The sequence below is a fragment of the Mirounga angustirostris genome, unplaced genomic scaffold (assembly GCF_029215605.1).
Source record: "Mirounga angustirostris isolate CCGP_5_RB_7025 unplaced genomic scaffold, mMirAng1.0.hap1 SCAF_1, whole genome shotgun sequence".
Lineage (NCBI taxonomy): Eukaryota > Metazoa > Chordata > Mammalia > Carnivora > Phocidae > Mirounga > Mirounga angustirostris.
The window spans coordinates 207239348-207259806 of NW_026991709.1; the positions used below are offsets into that span (position 1 = coordinate 207239348).

General features: G+C 56.0%; 2 protein-coding genes across 3 annotated transcripts; both read left to right on the plus strand.

Moving 5' to 3' along the window:
* The first annotated feature begins 32 nt into the window (after positions 1 to 32).
* Positions 33 to 1492, plus strand: WDR83OS (WD repeat domain 83 opposite strand). The gene is made up of 4 exons (XM_045862941.2): positions 33 to 171; positions 289 to 394; positions 926 to 1023; positions 1115 to 1492. Exons 1-4 carry the CDS (start codon positions 122 to 124, stop codon positions 1179 to 1181), a joined length of 321 nt encoding a protein of 106 aa, XP_045718897.1. The 5' UTR covers positions 33 to 121; the 3' UTR covers positions 1182 to 1492.
* A 1016-nt stretch (positions 1493 to 2508) lies between these two features.
* MAN2B1 (mannosidase alpha class 2B member 1) lies at positions 2509 to 18295 on the plus strand. 2 transcript variants are annotated; one of them, XM_045862943.3, is made up of 24 exons: positions 2509 to 2759; positions 3696 to 3798; positions 3972 to 4145; positions 4510 to 4703; positions 5378 to 5510; positions 5752 to 5897; positions 6535 to 6651; positions 9465 to 9550; positions 9634 to 9754; positions 9835 to 9913; positions 10103 to 10212; positions 10490 to 10597; positions 10911 to 11027; positions 12518 to 12691; positions 13777 to 13874; positions 13958 to 14075; positions 15258 to 15376; positions 15467 to 15568; positions 15743 to 15830; positions 16012 to 16092; positions 16511 to 16738; positions 17266 to 17418; positions 17506 to 17608; positions 18081 to 18295. In XM_045862943.3, the coding sequence occupies exons 1-24, from the start codon at positions 2595 to 2597 to the stop codon at positions 18188 to 18190; spliced, it is 3027 nt and encodes a 1008-aa protein (XP_045718899.1). In that variant the 5' UTR covers positions 2509 to 2594; the 3' UTR covers positions 18191 to 18295. The 2 variants fall into 2 exon arrangements, with proteins under 2 accessions (XP_045718899.1, XP_045718900.1); XM_045862944.3 differs by having other exon boundaries at positions 9468 to 9550.
* The last annotated feature ends 2164 nt before the right edge of the window (positions 18296 to 20459 follow it).

Here is a 20459-nt window from a genome sequence, read left to right on the forward strand (position 1 = left end):
TGGCCCCCGCCGCTGGGAACGGAAGTTCGAAGCCTGTGGGTGCTACTCTAAAAGCCACCCTCCGTTTCCGCGCCGGAAGCTGCAACTCCCGTAGCGGAAGAGGCGCGACCTCCGACCTGCCATGTCCACTAACAATATGTCGGACCCACGAAGGCCGAACAAAGTGCTGAGGTGAGGACCCCAACGTCACGGGGACAGGGCTCGGGTTGTGGGGCGAGGCCCAGGGAAGCGCTTGTCCATTTCGGGGGGCGGGACTTTGAGTGCCTCTGACTCTTGAGCCTGTCGCAGGTACAAGCCCCCGCCGAGCGAGTGTAACCCGGCCTTGGACGACCCGACGCCGGACTACATGAACCTCCTCGGCATGATCTTCAGCATGTGCGGTCTCATGCTCAAGGTGGGCGGCGCTGAGTTTCCTTTGGCGTAGCTCCGCCTGATAGCGAAGCCGGTGGGGGGAGCCGATTCGGAATGAAGCGGGGCTGACGCTGAGGGGGCGGGGCGTGGGCCTGGCCGGGGGCGGGGCTGCGGTGTTGCCGGGCGGAGAAAGCCAGAGCCAGGAGGGAGGCCAGGGGTCAGGGTGAGTACATGGGAGGTCGGTCTGAAGGTGGGGCCAGGTTTTAAAGTAATTTGGAGGGGACTCGTGGAGAAAGGATGGGGTTCTTAGCATCACGAGCTATGTCAAAGGCCAGTCTTCTTAGGCCTGAGAGTATGTGGTGCGGACAGAGACGCAGGCCAAGAGAGTAGGACGAGAAACTGGGTACCTGGAATAGGCTAGGGGGAATGGGACTGAGGGATTCTTGGGGATAAGGTCCAAGCTGCGTCGGGTGGAATCAGTGGGTTGGAACCCGTGCCTGGGAATGCCCCTATGGGGGGTTCATTGGTGTGCCTGTCACTGACCGAATACCCCCATCCACCTGCCTTTCCCCAGCTGAAGTGGTGCGCTTGGGTGGCTGTCTACTGCTCCTTCATCAGCTTTGCCAACTCCCGGAGCTCTGAGGACACTAAACAGATGATGAGTAGCTTCATGTGAGTCTAGGCCTAGAGAAGGAGGACTCCTAAGTGGGAGAGGGGGACCCAAGCCTACCCATCCTGGCCTGACACTTCTCTCCTGTCTCAGGCTGTCCATCTCTGCCGTGGTGATGTCATATCTGCAGAACCCTCAGCCCATGACGCCCCCCTGGTGAAGTCAGCCTAGGACTACTCTGTACACCTTCCCCCAGGCCTGGCCCCTGGCTGTTCAGCCTCTGCCCTCAGCTGGTGTCCTGGGCTTCCCTGAATGAGGTAGTCTCAGGACTCACAGCTGGATGGAGGGAACCTGACCCTTTACCTGGGATTCCACTTCTGCTGGGCAGAGGGGAATACCCTAGGCCTACCCCTCCTGCCTGCCTTCCCCACCCTGCCTGCTGGTGGGGGAGATGCTGTCCATGTTTCTACGTGTATCCACTCGTTTTTTTGTTGAAACCAGTTAATTATTAATAAAGTTTTGCATTCTGGCTGTTCTTTGGGACCTCTCTCCTGGGCATTGACGGTGCTCTTCCTGTTGGGGGAAGGGCTCCGGATCCTCCACTCAGGCCTTTGTTGGGGCTTTAGCCTGGAGCCTTCTGGTCGTTCACTTGCTTATTTCACAAGCCTTGTGACTTAAGTCAGTTGCCAGAGGCAGGACAGTGATCCCTGTCTTCTGGCAACTCAGCAGATGGGTTCTGCTGACCTGAGGAATGTAGGTTTTCATTTTCATTTTTATTTTTTATTTTTTGAAGATTTTATTTATTTGACACAGAGAGAGAGAACACAAGTAGGCAGAACAACAGGCAGAGGGAGAGGGAGAAGCAGGCTCCCGTTTCTCTGATGCGGGGCTCAATCCCAGGACCCTGGGATCATGATCTGAGCCGAAGGCAGCTGCTTAACCGACTGAGCCACCCAGGCGCCACGGGTTTTCATTTTCTTATCAGACAAATCGGGTAGTATCAGTGAGCTGGATGGACTAATTGGGATTGGGAAAAGCATGAAAGACTGAGTCCTCCCCCACCTGTCACTCCTCACCTGAGTCCCATGGGTATTTCTTCCAATCAGGCTAGATACCTCCCATCCTCAGTACCCCAAGGGCAGTTCCTCTGTGCATAATCCTCATAGGACAGAACAGGACCATCATCAACCCCTGCTCCTAGCAAGCTAGGTCCCTCCAAGACCCTAGCCCTGAAGATCAATGGAACATCCTAGGATCCCACGCACACGCTCCCACCTCCTAAGCAAACTACACCCGGAGGAAAGTCTGAAGCCTCTGCGTCCACGGGGACAAAGGGACACTCCGAGGACACTCGGAGGCGGTGAGACACTAACGGCTCCCCTGGTTAAACCAGCACCCGAGGGTGGGACACGCCCAACACCTCCGTACACTCCTAGTGTCCCCAGGGGCTAGCCAGAGCTGAGGCCTCAGGCCCGTGACACGGCCGGCAGCACCCTAGCCCCGCCCCCGCCAGCAACCATTGGCCAGGTCGGGTTCTGGGGGCGGGGCGTTTGCCCGGCCACTCCGGGCCCGGGAAGTCCCTGGTGGCGGCTGCGGTGGCCGTGGCGGCGGCGGCGGCGGCAGCTGCGGAGCCATGGTCGCCGACGCGCGGCCTTCGGGGGTCCGCGCTGGCGGTGGCGGCCGGGGCGCGTCAGGGCCCACGACGAGCTCCCGCGCGCTGCAGCCACCGCTCCCGCCTCTCTCCTTCCTCTTTTTGTTGTTGGTGGCGGCGCCCGGCGCTCGGGCCGCGGGATACGAGGTGAGCGTGGCCCGGGAGCGGAAATGTACACAAGCTGGAGCGAAGCCCCGAGTAGGGTCCGGAGGTGTGGGTGGGTTTGTTCTGTGGGTGCGTAGTGAATGGTTGTTAATATGACAGTGTGGCCTGAAGGCATGCTTTGCGTCGTTGAAAGATCTGGCCGTGAGAGCCTGAGAATTGGGCTCTCTGTACCTGCCTCCTTCCTTCTGTGGGTCGGCTTGCCTGGACTTTGCATGCACTTAACTGTGTGATTGGACATATGTGTGTATGTGGGAGGGGGGCGGGGGGTGAGGGGGGATTGCTTGAGAGTTGGGACTCTGGAGTCAGCCTGCCTGGAGTTCCAGTCTGGCTCCCTGACTTCCTGGCTGTGTGACTTGGGGCAAGTCACTTAACCACTCTGATCCCTAGTGCTCTCATCTGAAAATGAGATACTGCCCCCCAAGCCCCAGGGTGGCTGCTTCCTATTTGCAAATGCCTAATAATCATTTGCTACTACTATTACTGGTAACCCAGGGTGTGAGTGAGAGCTGCCCTGAGGAGTTGTGTCAGGTGGGGGTTGTATTTGTATGCCCAACTCTGTGGGTGTCCTCCCTAGAAGGACCTGGCCCCATTTCTCTGAGTCACTCACCTCTAGATCAAAACTTATCTTGTGTCCCCAGCCCCACCCCAGCCTGCTTCTTTTTTTTTTTTTTAAGATTTTATTTATTTGACAGAGAGAGACACAGCGAGAGAGGGAACACAAGCAGAGGGAGTGGGAGAGGGAGAAGCAGGCTTCCCGCAGAGCAGGGAGCCCGATGCGGGGCTCCATCCCAGGACTCTGGGATCATGACCTGAGCCGAAGGCAGACGCTTAATGGCTGAGCCACCCAGGTGCCCCCCCAGCCTGCTTCTTAACCTCGGTGTAACTGACAGGATGTGTGTATTTGGGGTCCCTGTGCAGACATGCCCATTGGTGCATCCGGACATGCTCAACGTGCACCTGGTGGCCCACACGCATGACGATGTGGGCTGGCTCAAGACTGTGGATCAGTACTTTTATGGCAGTGAGTAGAGCATGGAGACTTCCCCGTGGGGCCCCCTTGCCCCTTTGAGTCCTTCAGATCCTTTCTGGGTCCTGGACATTGGGAGGGGGGACATTGTCCAGTTTGAGCTCCTGTGTCTAAGAATGCCCCCCTTGGCTCATTTGTCCCTGATTGCCTGACCCCTGTGCCCACAGTCCAGAATGACGTCCAGCATGCGGGGGTACAGTACATCCTAGACTCAGTCATCTCTTCCCTGCTGATGGAGCCCACCCGCCGATTCATCTATGTGGAGATTGCCTTCTTCTCCCGTTGGTGGCACCAGCAGACAAATGCAACACAGGAAGTTGTGCGGGACCTGGTGCGCCAGGGTAAGCCTGCCCGAAGGAAGTGAAAAGAGGAAGCCCAGCTCAGCTCTGTTTCTGACCCTCCTCCAGCTTCTGAGATTTTATCATGTCCTCTGCAGCCTGTATGTGCATGTGGCTCTGCCTGCCTGGAATTTCCCTTTATTTGTAGAACTCCTATGCATCCTACAGGGCCCCACCTCCAGGGGATCCTCAGGGAAGCCTGCCATGCAGGGGCCCTCTGTTCCATGTCTGGCTACACTGGCTTGGGAGTGACTCCTCTTCTCCCTCCAGGCCTAGGTTTGCAGGCAGGCCTTCTTATCCCCTGCATTGCCACCCCTGGCCCCAGTCCTGGCCCTGACAATCCACCCAGACTGCCCTTCCCGCACAGGACGCCTGGAGTTTGCCAATGGTGGCTGGGTGATGAACGATGAGGCAGCCACCCACTACGGAGCCATCATAGACCAGATGACGCTTGGATTGCGCTTTCTGGAAAACACATTTGGCAAAGATGGGCTCCCCCGTGTGGCCTGGCACATTGACCCCTTTGGTCACTCTCGGGAGCAGGCCTCGCTGTTCGCACAGGTGATCTACCAACCTCACTCCTAGCTCTGACTCCTCCCTTGGCCACTCAAGCCCCACCCTTCCCTGCAAGCTCACCTGGCCCAGGCCCTGTCCTCTGGTCCCTTGAGACCCTGCCTCTTGGGTGAGCTATGAATTCCATTACTGCCTGCCCCCCCCCCCCCCCCTCCAGCCTTTCTGCTCTGCCTCCGCCCAGGATGTGACCCCACTCCAGCTGGCTCCTCCCGGGCCCCACACCTGCCCCTCACTGTAGCCCTGGCCCCACCCCATTTGCTATGATCCCGGTTCATCTCCAAAGCCAGGTGGCAGGTGGAGGCCTGCCCAGCTTTTCAACCGGCTTCACAACCTTTGCCATGATGGCGTCCCCTTTCCACTCTCTGATCCCTTCCATTCTCAGGCTGCTTAAGGGGGATTTGAATCAGGCCTCTTTCCAAGCTGGGGAAGGTGGAAGTCTAATCGAGCATTGCACCCGCACCTCCCAGCCCTCCCGCAGTGTCATCTGACCCTTCCCCAAGCTTCAAAATGAGCTGGAGCCCTTCCTTGTTTCAGACCTGCTTTTTCTAACTGTGCTCTGACTGCCCCTCCCACGCTGAGGGGACTGGCGGGTGGTGGGGAGAGGACTGGGCACCCACTGCTCCTGCCCTCTGATCCCGGTCCTCATCCCTCCCCACCTCCAGATGGGCTTTGATGGCTTCTTCTTCGGGCGTCTGGATTATCAAGATAAGGGGGTGCGGAAGAAGAAGCAAGAGATGGAGCAGGTTTGGCGGGCTAGCGCCAGCCTGGAGCCCCCAGTAGCCGACCTCTTTACCAGTAAGGGCGTGTGGGCTGGGGTCAGGGCTGGCCCCAGGGGCATGGGACCTGGGACCATGCTCAGAGGGCCTTGGGTTTGCTTTTATACTCTGTTGTCCTGAAACTCTTAATAATTTACAAACAAGGACCCAGCACTTGCACTTTGCCCTGGGGCCTGCAAATTCTGAGGTCCCTCCTGGTGGGGTGTGGCAGGCTTTGACCCCCGGGCAGGGGGGGTCGCTGAGCCTGGTGTGGCATGCAGGTGTGCTCCCCAATATTTACAACCCACCGGAGAAACTGTGCTGGGACACGCTGTGTGCTGACAAGCCCTTTGTGGAGGATCCACGCAGCCCCGAGTACAATGCCAAGGAGTTGGTCGATTACTTCCTGCAGTTGGCCACTGCCCAGGTAACCCTACTGTGCAGAGCCCGTGAGACTCGTGTTCATAATGCACTGGGCCCTCTCCATGGCACGGGCATTCCCTAACACCTCCTCATCACCCTCGGAGGAAGGTAGCATTCCATTCACCATCGCCAGGCTCCCCTCCCAGATTTGTGTTCATTTCTGATTAGAAGACTGCAGACAACCTTTGCTGCCCCAAACACTCACCAAAGGCATGAGACAGCATGGTGCAGTGCCTCAGTGCCCTCATCTGGGCACACGAGTACTCAACAGTGTGAGGCTATTTTTACATGCGTCCCTACGCTCCCACAGGACCCACTTCCACTGCCCCCTCCACTCCTCTACGTGCACCCACACTTGTTTTTTAAAGATTGATTTATTATTTTTAAAGATTTTATTTATTTTTTGAGAGGGAGAGAGAGTGAGTGCACACAAGCAGGGGTGGAGGGGCAGAGGGAGAGGGAGAAGCAGACTCCCCGTAGGACCCTGAGATCATGACCTGGGCCAAAGGCAGACGCTTAACGACTGAGCCACCCAGGCGCCCCAGCACCTGCACTCTTGACCACATATATACCACGACACAGCTGTACGCAGGGATGGCCCAGGACACCCTGGCCTGAGGAATTCTCCATTCCACCTGCAGGGCCAGAACTACCGCACCAACCACACCATAATGACCATGGGCTCAGACTTCCAGTATGAGAATGCCAACATGTGGTTCAAGAACCTTGACCGGCTCATCGAGCTGGTCAACGCTCAGGTAAGTGTGCCAACTCGTGTGCATGAATGTGCTTGGATCCCTGGCCCTTGGGTCATATGCATCGCAGTGGGTGCTCTCTTAGTTTTTTATTGCTACTGTAACAAATGACCAACAAATATAGCGGCTGAAAACAACAGAAATATATCATCTTACAGTTTTGTAGGCCAGAAGTCGGACACAATTCCGACTTGCGTTGGGTTAAAAATTGGGTTTGGGTTAAAAATCAAGATGTCAGCAGGGCTGGGTTCCTTTTGGAAGCTCTTGGGGAAAGTGTCCAACTTCTAGAGGCCTCCTGCATTCCTTGACTCATGGCCCCCCATCTTGCAAGCCAGCCACGCAGCCGCTCTCTGCCCCTGCGTCTCTCATCACATCTCTTTCTTACTCTCACTCGCTCTTTCCTCTTCTACTTTTTTAAAAAAATTATTTATTTGGGGCGCCTGGGTGGCTCAGTTGGTTAAGCGACTGCCTTCGGCTCAGGTCATGATCCTGGAGTCCCGGGATCGAGTCCCGCATTGGGCTCCCTGCTTAGCGGGGAGTCTGCTTCTCCCTCTGACCCTCCCCCCTCTCATGTGCTCTCTCTCTCTCTCTCAAATAAATGAATAAATAAAAAAAAATCTTTAAAAAAATATTATTTATTTGGAGAGAGAGAGTGTGTGTGCTAGTGCAAGGCAGGGAGGGGCAGAGGGAGAGGGAGAGAGAGAATCTCAAGCAGACTCGACGCTAAGCGTAGAGCCAGATGCGGGGCTTGATCTCAAACCGCTGAGATCATGACCTGAGCCAAAATAAGGGTTGGACTCTTAACTGACTGAGCCACCCAGGTGCCCCCACCTTCCTCTTTTAAAGACCCGTGATGACACTGGGCCCTACAGATCATCTAGGATAATCTATTCTAAGGTCAGCTTATCAGCAACCTGAACTCCATTTGCAGCCTTAATTTCCCTTTACCATGTAACCTAACAGGTTCTGGGAATCAGGACTCAGACATCCTTGGGCCTCTCACATCTGAAATGTCCTTCCCATCAGTTCCATCCTCAGAGCTGTCTACTGGCAGTCTCCATGTCCTCAGCTTCCACTTGCTCCCAGCATCACTGTTTCACCCAAAACACCCTCAAGAACATCACCAAGGGCCTTCCAAAAGACATTTCCCAGGGCTCCCCATGACCCCGAGGAGCCCTGGACACCTTGATCACTTTCTTCTGTAAATATCATCGTCCTGAGCTGCCATAGGTTTCCTCCTGCCCCGGACCGCTCCTCTGCCCACTGCATTCTATTGGAAATAGAGTCTCTTACTTCAAATCCCTAGCTTGCCACTTAGTGGCTCTGTGACCCTGAGAAATCTTAAGCACTCTGCCTTAGTTTTCTTATCTAGAAAATGGGCATAATGGTGGCTCCCACCTGATAAGGCTGTTAGGGTTTAATGAGTTCATTTATACAGATCAGTAGAACAGGGCCAGGTAAATAACCAGTATTATGGTGGTTGCTTATTACTGTTATTTGGGGCTGAACACCTGCTTCTCCTTTAACATGCAAGCTGCAATGTTTCCTCCTCCAGGAAGACTTCACCAAACACAGGTGGAGCTCCTGCCCTTTCCTCTGTGTACACACAGTCCCCACAAATACCTGTGAGGCCACAGCCAGGCTGATTATAACGGACTATCTGTTCAGTATCTCTCCTCCACTTGGCTGTGGGTTCCAGGAGAGTGGGGCTGGCCTCTGCTTCTAGATTGTGTCTGAAATCGAGCATATTGAAGAAGCAAGTGACTGTTTACTGAGCAAATCCTGTGTGTGTGTGTGTGTGTGTGTGTAACTATGTATGTGACTGTGTATGCAGGGGTAGACATGTGGATGCACATAAAGGTGTGTAGTCCCATTTACTTCCCTTCATGCACTCAAGTGTTTAGTGAGCACCTACTGTGTACCGGGCACTGGGTTCACAACACAAGCAGAACAAACATCTTTTTCTTTTTTTTTTTTATAAAGATTTTTATTTATTTATTCATGAGAGACAGAGAGAGAGAGAGGCAGAGGGAGAAGCAGGCTCCCAAGGAGCAGAGAGCCTGATGTGGGACTCGATCCCAGGACCCTGGGATCATGACCTGAGCCGAAGGCAGACGCTTAACCATCTGAGCCACCCAGGTGCCCACAAACATCTTTTTCTTCACAGAGGAGGTCACCTTCTTGGTCCTCCACTTCAGTTGAAAGTGAACCTCCATTCATTCTAACAGTGGTGTCATTGAGCAATAACCTGACAGTCCTGAGAAATGATCACTCCTGCCCTATAATGTCATACTTAGTTTTTCCACACACACACACAAATTTTTAAGATTTTATTTCTTTCTTTATTTAGAGAGGGGAGATGAGCGGGGGAGGAACAGAGGGAGAGGGAGAATCTCAAGCAGACTCCCTCCTGAACACAGAGCCTTAGGCGGGGCCTATCTCACGACCCTGAGATCATGACCTGAGCCCAAATCAAGAGTCCCACGCTTAACCAACTGAGCCACCCAGGCGCCCCCACAAAAAATTTTTAATGATTGGAATTAAAAAAATTGGAATTAAAAAAAAAAGTTTAGTAAAAATTTCAGGTTTATTCTCGCCTCTGTGAAATTCTTTCCATGCTGGTAATGTTGAGTTGCTGCCAAAATTCAGCCTCACACTGGGCCATTGGTTTGCACTCAAAATGTGTACTACAAGAATCCGAACCCACCGCATGCATGAAGGTGCGCACATGTGTGTGAGGATGTGTGTGCACAGCTGGGGACCCCCTGGGAAGGTGCCGGCTCCCGAGGGCTCACACACGGACACCTCCCCCCCAGCAGCAGGCCAACGGGAGCCGCGTCAATGTTCTCTACTCCACTCCCGCCTGTTACCTCTGGGAGCTGAACAAGGCCAACCTCACCTGGTATTTGGGGGGACATGGGAGCTTGGGGGGGTTGGCCTGCCCTTTGGGTCATGACCCGGCCCTCAATGCCTCTGTCGCTGCAGGTCCGTAAAACAGGATGACTTCTTTCCCTACGCCGACGGCCCCCACAAGTTCTGGACCGGCTACTTTTCCAGCCGGCCGGCCCTCAAACGCTATGAGCGCCTCAGCTACAACTTTCTGCAGGTGAGTGGGCACTGGGCTCAAGGGGGCGCCCAGGGGTCCCAAAAGGTGCGGGGCCCCAACACACCTCCTCTGTTCCCCAGGTGTGCAACCAGCTGGAGGCACTGGCGGGTCCGGCAGCCAACGTGGGACCCTATGGCTCAGGAGACAGTGCACCCCTCAGTAGGTGTTGAGACGATGAGGGGACGGGAGTGTGTCTGAAGCTGGCCACACCGACCCTCGGCCACCCCATCGAGTCCCCTCATAAAACTCCTCGGGACCCTGCCCTCCCACACGTGATCTTTCCCGTGTCCTTGGGGTCTGGACTGAGAGTCCTGCAGAGACCCCAGCCGGTTCACCGTCTGCCTGCAGACGAGGCGATGGCGGTGCTCCAGCATCACGACGCGGTCAGCGGCACGTCCCGGCAGCACGTGGCCAATGACTACGCGCGCCAGCTAGCGGCAGGCTGGGGGCCCTGCGAGGTGCGCGGGGTGGAGCCAGGGAGGGGGCGGGGCCGGGAAGAGGCGGGTGTAGAATGATAGGCGGACACCGGAAGAGGCGTGGCCAAGGGCAGTGGGGTGGAGTCTAGGTAGGCCTGCATGGGGCGGGGCCTGGGGTGAGAGGCGGAGACAGGAGGGGCGGGGCCTAGGAGCGCTCGTGGGCGGGGACAGGCAAGGGGCGGGGTCCGGGAGGAGACACGGAGGAGACCTGGGTGGGCCTCCAGAGCTGACCCATGGACTTTTACGCTCCCTCCCACAGGTTCTCCTGAGCAATGCGCTCGCGCGGCTCAGCGGCTCCAAGGAGGACTTCACGTACTGCCGCAACCTCAACATCAGTGTCTGTCCGCTCAGCCAGACAGCCAAGAGCGTGAGCCGGGCTCGGGCTGGAGGGGCGGGGCCGGGAAGCAGGTGGGTGGGACAGCACTGGAAACTGAGGACACGGGGGCGGGGCCCGGAGGAGGCGGGGCTCGGACTGAAGGGCTCTTGAGGTACCTGCCGGTGTGAAATTGGTTGGGAGGATCGGTCTGCGGAGCGATCACTTGGGGGGCGGTGAAGCTGGGGTGGAAGAGACCAAAGCACCCCATGGGGGCTCGGATCACCCAAGGACGTTGCCGCATGTGGTGGGTGGGTTTCAAGAAGGCCTGCTGTGACCCATGACCGATCTGGCCCTCCCACACCAGTTCCAAGTGACCATTTATAACCCCTTGGGGCGGAAAGTGGATTGGATGGTGCGGCTGCCAGTCAGCGACCACATTTTCGACGTGAGGGACCCGAATGGCACAATTGTGCCCAGCGATGTAAGCCCTTTCAACAAATATTTCTCCTATGAGTACCACCCCCTATGATTACCTCCTGCCTTGGACACCTCCTCCTGGGGATTTCTGCCCCACCTCACCCCACCCCATGGACACATCTCCCTCCATGGATAACTCCTCCCATGGACACCTCCCTCTCTCGGGTAACTCATGCATATCTCCCCCTCCATCAATACCTTGGGCCTAGTACTTTTTCTTTTTCTTCCCCTTAACATCATACCCCCTTGGAAACATGCGCTCCCCTTTACCCCCCTGTCTTGCCTCTCGGACAATCTCTCCCTTTTTAATGTCTCCTCATGAATTTTTAAAAAAATACTTTATTGGGCGCCTGGGTGGCTCAGTTGGTTAAGCAACTGCCTTCAGCTCAGGTCATGATCCCAGGGTCCTGGGATCGAGTCCCGCATCGGGCTCCCTGCTCTGCAGGAGGCCTGCTTCTCCCTCTCCCACTCCCCCTGCTTGTGTTCCCTCTCTCGCTGTGTCTCTCTCTGTCAAATAAATAAATAAAACCTTTAAAAAAATAATAATAAAAAATATTTTATTTTGGGGCACCTGGGTGGCTCAGTCGTTAAGCGTCTGCCCTCGGCTCAGGTCATGATCCCGGGGTCCTGGGATCGAGTCCCGCATCGGGCTCCCTGCTCAGCGAGAAGCTTGCTTCTCCCTCTCCCACTCCCCCTGCTTGTGTTCCCTGTCTCGCTGTGTCTCTCTCTGTCAAATAAATAAATAAAATCTTTAAAAATATATTTTATTTTTTAAAAGATTAATATTTTTTAAAAGATTTTATTTTTTTAAGTAATCTCCACATCCAGTGTGGGGCTCCAATTTACAACACCGAGACTGAGTGGCATGCTCTACCAACTGATCCATCCAGGCATCCCGAATTTTCTTTTTTCTTTTTTCTTTTTTTTGCTTTATTTCCCTCGTTCTAGAAGGCCTCTACCTATGAATCTTTTCCTCCCCCCAAACCTGCCTTTCCCTCATTCCCCTGCTTCAGGGATTTCCTCCCCCATTTCTTCCCTCACTTCCCCTTCTCCCACAGTCTCTGCATGTCCCTAAATGTCCCCCCCCCCTTTTTTTTTAAAGATTTTATTTATTTATTTGACAGAGAGAGAGATAGAGCAGGAACACAAGCAGGGGGAGTGGGAGAGTGAGAAGCAGGCTTCCTGCCGAGTAGGGAGCCCGATGCGGGGCTCGATCCCAGGACCCTGGGATCATGACCTGAGCTGAAGGCAGACATTTAACGACTGAGCCACCCAGGCGCCCTGTCCCCCCCCCCCCCCCCCCCCCCGTTTTATGAATCTTCTCTGCGATCTTTAACTCAGAATTTGACACTCCATCCTCCCTGGCCAACACCTATATTTCTTCTCCCCATTTGGGGCTCATTCTTCTCCTGGAGTTTGACCCATCCCTTTATGTACAGCTCAGTATTTATACTCATAGCCTCTTGACTCAATTTCCCTCCTCCATTACCCAAGGTGGTGAGACTTCCTAGCTCAGACAGTTCGGACCTGCTTTTCTCGGCCTCAGTGCCTGCCCTGGGCTTCAGCATCTACTCAGTAACCCAGGTGCCCGGCCGGAGCCCCCATGCCCACAACCGCCAGCCCAGATCCCAGAAGTCCTGGTCCCATGGCTTGGCCATCCAAAATGAGGTGAGACTCCGTTCAGATGCCCTTCCCTTCCCCTGTGACAAATTTGAGGTGTCATGGTAAGCTGCATGGACTCTGGATCAGTGGGTCTTGGGTTCATGGTCTAGTCACCAGTCCCTCGTTATGTGTCCTCCAGTAAGTGACCACCTCCCTTTGAGCCTCAGTATCCGTTCCTGGGACTGTGAGGACCCAGTGTAATCATGGATGACACTGGACAGATACATAAGGGCTGACAGTGGTAGGGGTTTGCAAATTAAATGAGGCAGGGCAGAGATTCGAGGGAGGGAGCCACGTGGCCATGTAGGGGAAGAGGGATCCAGGCAGGCAGGGAGCTGCAGAAACAAGAGCCCTCAGGCAGAAGGGTGCTGAGTGTTCCAGGAACCCCCTGGGGCTCAAGGGATGGGTATTGGGTGACAGGTCAGACTCTGCAAGACTTGAGGGCCTAAGGGAAAGACTTTGCCTTTTACTTCGAAGGAGCCACGTCAGGAGCAAGGTTGCATTAAGACTGTAATGGGCCCTAGCACTTTTGCCTTTGTGGGGCCCTTTTTCCATTAGAAAAAAAAAAGTTAAAAATTGTATTTCATGAGCAGGTGGCTGTAAAAGACAAGTATAATATATTCATTATTATTACATTTAAGTTTTCTTCTGATTCTAGAAGAAATCAAAATTTACATATTTCCATTGGCCCCTAAAAGTCTCCTGGGCCATGGCACTATGATTCCTTTGTCAAATGCGCGAGTCAGCCCTGGGCCCAAGCTGACTGGCTAGGATGGTATTTAGGGTGTCACTGGCGCCCTCTGGTGGCCGCGGGCGGGGGGAACTGACTGGGGAAGCGAGCCTGGAAGGGGTCTGCCGCACTAGTCCTAGAAGGCCATGGAAATGGTGAGAAGTGGTCAGATTGAGGAGGAGGAGGTGGAAGGTAGAGTTGTTAGGATTTGTTAATAGGGTCAGGTGTGAGGAGAGAGAGAGAGAGAGGAGGAGGAGGGGAGGGTAGCTCCTGGACTTTCTCCTGAGTCCCAGGAAGGATGAAGAAGCTGCCCTTGGCTGAGATGATGGTTATTAACCTGTGTCTGCCCTTTTCTACCCAGTACCTCCAGGCTAGGTTTGACCCTGACACAGGACTCTTGGTGGAGTTGGAGAACCTGGACCAGAACCTCCTGCTGCCTGTTCGCCAAGCCTTCTACTGGTGAGGGGGGGACCACCAGGCCAGGGAGGGGGTGTAAGTAGAGCTGGGGTCACTTACCTGACTCTCACCTGCCCCGGCCCCAGGTACAACGCCAGTGTAGGCAACAATCTAAGCGCCCAGGTCTCGGGTGCCTACATCTTCAGACCCAACCGCCAGGAACCATTGATCGTGAGCCACTGGGCTCAAACGCACGTGGTGAAGGTCTGGGGCCTTGAATGATGAGTGGGTGTGGGGGAGGTGTGGAGCCTGGGGGGGTGGTGAGCCATATGTGGGTAGGGGCGGGGGGTCGGGTTTATATCTCTATCAGATAAGAGGGCTAAGACCTGAGGGGAATATTGAGAATCTTCCCACAGGGCTGATATTCACGGCTGGTTGAGGAACAGTCATTCCGTGGGAGCAAGTACGAAGGCTTTCACATCTGCTGCGGGTGTCAGGATTATACTTAGCTTTTGAAACTGGGGGTGGGGTGTTCCCTCTTGGCCCGTGAATGGGGAGAACCAGGTGTAGCTGCTTGAAGAGTTCACCAAGGATCTGTGGTAGGAGGGGATTATATCTGAGGTGGATATTTGAGAGTTCACACTTGGATAGGGCTTGGGTGATTCTCACTTAGGATGGATATCTGAGGGTGCATCTGGCTGGGAACAGGGGCTCACCCTTGTGGGGTTTCTCGGGGCCTCTCATTGACATTTCCTCTTAGGGTAGGAGTGGGCCAGGTAATGGCAAGATTGATATTCGACATAATTCTCCTTGAGGTGAACTTCTGCATATATGGGTCACTGCATTAGGATATAATTTTGCTGCAGTAACAGTTGCCAAAATTAATGGTAGACGTTCCTTTCCATCTAACAGAAAGTCTGGCTGGGCCATACAGGGCAGATGGAGTGACTTCAGAGTCATCCAGGCCTCTTCTGTCTCATTGTTCTGCCCTCCTCAACATTCAGCTTCTACCTCATGGCCCAATATGGCTGCTTAAGCTCCAGCCGTCATATTTGCATTTGAGCCAGTGGGAGAGGGAAAGAGGCAAGGAACATTGTGTACGCCTCTTTGATCATTTTCCATTGAGCAAACCATGGTTACACAGCTCCTGATAGCCTCAGGGAAGACTGGACAATATAGTCTTTATTCCAGGTAGCCACTTGCCAAGCTAGAATCCTGTTCTAAGGAGGGAAGACGGGGTAACGGCGGACAGCAAGCATATATGCTACACTTAAGAATTATGTGTTAACATCTGACATGGGAAGTGTGGGGGAGGTTCCCATGCTATGAGTGGAGTTGACCTGGATGTAGGCCTCTATGAGGTTAATAGCAGGGGTGGGTATCCGCAGGGCTTGCTGGTGTGCAGGTGCAGGCTTAGACTTACCCCCCGCCCCCATGTGCCCGCAGACACCCTTGGTGCAGGAGGTGCACCAGAACTTCTCAGCCTGGTGTTCCCAGGTGATTCGTCTGTACCCAGGACAGCGGCACCTGGAGCTGGAGTGGACAGTGGGACCAATACCTGTGGGGTGAGTAGCACCCACTGGGACTTGGGGGGTGGGGGCAAGGGCAGGGTGGGATAGGTGAAGCTCACAGTCTTGCTATCCCCTCGGGTCCAGTGACGGCTGGGGGAAGGAGATCATCAGTCGCTTTGACACAGTGCTGGAGACAAAAGGACTGTTCTACACAGACAGCAATGGCCGGGAGATCCTGGAGAGGAGGTGGGGTAACTGGGGGCAGTAAAGAGTGGTCTGTGGTGTGTGGGGCCCAGGCTTATGGGGGCATCTGCTGATCCTCTGAGTGTGGGAGGGAGGGGATGAAGGGGGAGTGAGGAATGGATAGACCGGGGAAGGGGAGCTGGACCCCAGGCCTGACCAAACCCTCCCCCTCCCCAGGCGGGATTATCGACCCACCTGGAAGCTGAACCAGACTGAGCCAGTGGCAGGCAATTACTATCCAGTCAACAGCCGCATTTACATCAGGGTAACAACTCCATCCTGCTCCCCATTTCTTAGCACGCCTCCACAGAGTGGGGGTCGCCATCATTCCTAGCATCTCTTGGTTGTCCTTGGTGGTCTCCACCATCCCCTGTGATACCTGTCTGGGGGCCATAGCTGGCTGGCTATGGGACCCCTCACTCTCCCCTCACCCCCCCAACGCCCAGGATGGCAAGATGCAGCTGACTGTGCTGACTGACCGCTCCCAGGGGGGCAGCAGCTTGAAGGATGGCTCCATGGAGCTCATGGTGAGTGGCCAGAGCCCTGTTTCAGCCTGTTCCCACCCTGGCCCCCTACTGGGCCTTGAAAGCCTGTTTCTGCTCCGTTCTCTGCTAGGCGCACCCCACTGCCTGTAGTCCCCACTAAGCTGAGACCTCCATTCCTATGTGGAAAGTTTACTCCAAGCTTTTGTTCAGTCCCTACCTAGCTCCCCATCTCCTCCAGGCCCTGACTTGCCCTATCCCGTTAGATCCTTCCCTCCCTCTGTCCTAGTCCCTTGCTAGGTTGGATCCCCACTTCTGCTGGCGGTCCCCTACTAGACCTTTCTCCGCATCCATTCTTCTCACTCTTTGGTTTCTCTTGAAATTTCCACAAGCCCTTACCCAAATTTCTGGCCCAGAAATCGGCCAGAGGGACTCCTCACCCTCTCCTGGCCACTCCCCACAGGTGCACCGAAGGCTTCTGAAAGACGATGGACGTGGAGTAGGGGAGCCGCTGCTGGAGGAGGGGTTGGGGCTGTGGGTGCGAGGGCGCCACCTCGTGCTGCTGGACAAGGCTCCGACCGCGGCCACCAGGCACCGGTTGCAGGCAGAGAAAGAGCTGCTGGCCCCGCAGGTGGTGCTGGCCCCCGGTGGCGGCGCCCCCTACCACCCGGGAGTCGCCCCGCGCAAGCAGGTGAGGGGCGTGGAGCCGCCAGGTGGAGAAGACCCCAGTAAACCACGGAGGGTTTTCCTGGCCTTAGGCGGGACCCACTCCGCCCGCCCCTAACTCGTCCTGGGGAGGCCATAAGCTAGTCCCACCCCCTCAGCTCAACCCCGTCGCCCGGCAGTCCCCGCTTGCTGAGTCCCATCCCGCCACGACTGGGTCTTAGCGCAGCCTCAGAGCTCTCCCTTCAGGCGGGCTCACGGCTCACTGGGCCCCACCCTCTCGCCTCCACTTCCCCACGCTCGGCCCCGCCCCTAGACACGCCCCCTGAGCTTCAGCCCCGCCCTATCAGTGGGTCTCCGGCCAGATCAGGTCTGCCCCTTCCGGGCTCGGGCCCGCCCCCAGCCTGGCACCGCCCTTCCCTGGGTCTGTCCCATCCTCTCATTGGCTTAGCCCGACCCTTTCTAGCTGAGCCTCTGCCCTCCCTGACGAAGCCACGCCCCTTGCGTCCGAGCCCCGCCCCCTAACCGCGCCTCGGCCCCACCCCCTTCCTGCAGTTCTCAGGGCTCCGCCGGGAGCTGCCTCCCTCGGTGCATCTGCTCACACTGGCCCGCTGGGACAGGACAACGCTTCTCCTGCGCTTGGAGCACCAGTTCGCTGTAGGGGAGGGCTCTGGCAACCTGAGCTCCCCGGTGACCTTGGATTTGAGGGTGAGGCGGGCAGAAGTGGGAAGGAGACAAGGGAGAGGGGAAACCCTGCTTTGCCCCCACTCAGCCCGGCCCATCCACTGCCTACAGGACCTGTTCTCCGCCTTCACCATCACCTACCTGCAGGAGACCACGCTGGCGGCCAACCAGCTCCGGGCCAGCGCTTCCAGGCTCAAGTGGACGCCAGCCACGGGTGGGGGCCTGCCCGGGGAGTTGGGGGCTGGGGGCTGTGTGGCAGGTGTGGGAATGTTGGCCAGGACCGGGATAGAGCTCCAGCGTCTAGGGCGGTGTTCAGATCCAGGTTAGGGGGTTAAGGGTCTTAAGTGGGTCTAAGCAAACTAGCAGTGGGTCTTGAGGGTTTGAGATGGGATTCCCTGGGTATCTAGTTCTGGGGAGAGGGCTGTGCGCATCACTCCTGGGATTGGCATGATGGTCTTTAGCTAGGGCTTGAGGGTGTGAGGGAGATGGCCCGACACTGGGGACAGATTGGGGGATCTGGGGATAGTATTCAGGGCCTGGGAGACAGTTTAAAACGGGTCTGGGAATAAGGCCCTGGGGATAGATTTGAGGGTATATGGCTGTGTGGAGGCCGAGGGGAAGGAGCAGGAGGAGGGGGTGAGGCAGAGGAAGCTGGCACCCCTCACTTCTCCTTTGCACCTCCCCAGGCCCCACAGCCCAGCCCTCTCCCTCCCGGCTGGACCCTGCCGCCATCACGCTGCAGCCCATGGAAATCCGCACCTTCCTGGCCTTGGCCCAGTGGAAAGGGCATGGCTAGACATGCTGGGGGCAGGCACACTCTCCCCGTCCTCCTGCTGCTGCCACCAACAAAAGCCATTAAAATGCCACCACCAAGACTTGGGCCAAGGTGTGACTGAGTGGGGCTTTGTTTTTTGTTTGTTTTTGGAGAGGGATTTCATTTATGGCCTAGAAAGGTCAGCAAACACTATTTGACTCGTGCCCTGAGGCCTTGCAGGGAGGTCACACCAGGCTACACCGTCCACACCCCACTTCATCCACCACGGTCTTCCACTCCTCCTTCACTCCTTCGTCCACTCGGGCTGTGGTACAGCTGTCTCTAGAAGCTACCAAGAGTGGGCCTGCATGGGATATAGGCCCAGAGAACAAGATGTACCCTGGGGCCTTCCAGACCTGGCCTTGGGGGAGCCAGGCTCTGAAGGCAAGGAGTCTAGGGTCCTGGTGAAGGGGGTGGAACAGGAGCCAGGTTCCAAAGTGAGGCCTTGGACAGGTGGGCTAGAGCTGCTGGGCTCCCAGGAGACAGGCAGAGAGCCTGGCACGCCTGGTGTGCTCTGGGGTCTGTTATGGAGGAAGGACACTTTGGGAAGAAACTGGTGGTTTAGACTTGAAAGTGAGTGACTTCCCCTCCGGTCAGGACAGCCTTATGCAGGTGCCTTAAAGGTGCATGGAGGTCAGGGGGCATCCCAGGCTGACCTGCAGCCCATGTTTGGACCTATGCACCCCTGATTGTCAGATGCACCTCCAGAAAAAATTTTTAAGTCCCTCTTGGGGTGGCAGGCATGAGCCTGGGCAACTAGAACCTCTGGGGAGGGCACCAGGGGCCTAAATAAGGTCCCAGATGGGGCCTTCGTGCTGGATGTGCCTCTTGAAATTTTCTCTAAGTCTCTCCATAAAGAGATGGACCAGAGAGGCCCAAGGAGGGAATCTCAGGCGAGTTGCCATTCTGTATGGAGTCTAATCACTGGATGCACCTCTCAGAAACTTTTTAAAGTTTCCCTCCAGGGCACCTGGGTGGCTCAGTCAAAGGGCTGCCTTCGGCTCGGGTCATGATCCCAGCGTCTTAGGATGGAGCCCCGTGTCAGGCTTCCTGCTCAGTGGGGAGTCTGCTTCTCCCTCTGTCCTTTCCCCTGCTTGTGCTCTCTCTTGCTCTCTCTCAAATAAATACAATTTTTCCCCCCTCTCCCTCTGGAAGGGAAAGGCAGCAAAACCAGGCAGGGTAGTCGGGATTGTGCCTCAGGGGCATCTGCTGCCCTGTGTAGGATCCGATCTTAGAAGGTGCCCAACAAATTTGCTTATAAGTATTCCTCTGGTGGCAGGGAAAAAACTGGCCAGGTAGTGCCCCCTAGGGATGACATCTTTGGCCTGGTAGTCCATGGGATCTCCTGAAAACATGTAAATCTTCCTCCAGAGGCAGGCACTGTCCTGGCTGGCCAAGGAGACTCATGAAAGTTGCCCTGGGTCCTCCTGCAGTCCCACATGGTGCCCGATTGTTCGATATACCCCTGTGAACTTCTGTAGCTGTTCTCTGGTGATGGAGACAAGCACAGTCTAGCTAGAGAGACTCGGGGGGGCGGGGTGTGCCCAGGGCCAGGCTGTGCTTCTGTGTGGGCCCTGGTATTGGACCCACCTGGTGGTGCCTCCTGAGAACGTATCCACATCCCCATCCAAAGGGAAGACACCGAATGGCCTGCGCTGGACAAGTAAACCCATGAAGGATGCCGTGGCCTCAGGTGTTTTCACTCTTGGGTCCCGGTTGTTGGGAGCATTTCCCGAAAAGTCTCTATGCCCTTTTCTGGAGGTCAGGACCACCCAGTGGCTGAATGCACTCCTCCTCCCCCTCTTCGTTCTATGTCTCCCTCTGGATGAGGCAAGCAGCCCTAGCCATCCAGGGAGGCCCAGGGAGAGTGTTCCAGGCCCAGCCGCGGTCACATGTAGGCCCTATTCATCACATATGCCACTGGAGAATGTTTCTAACTCCTCTACAGGAAGGCCGCACCGGAGAGGGTGTCCTGGGCCCAGCAGCCTTCCTGTGTTGGGGGCGGGGGGGGGCGGGGGTGAGACTGAGCTGAGATGGCCAGGGAGGCCCGTGGAGGGCCACTCTCAGATAGGGTCTAGTTACAGGGAGCACCTAGTGAAAATGTCTGAATTGTACTCTGGGAGCTGAGAGCAGCCCGGGCCACCCCGGGAGTTCCGTGGATGGTGCCCTGGGCCCATCAGGCTACTCCTGGGCCGCTGTGGGCCAAGGGTGAGACCCACGCAAAGTGGCACCTGGGGGTCCAGGTTCATCT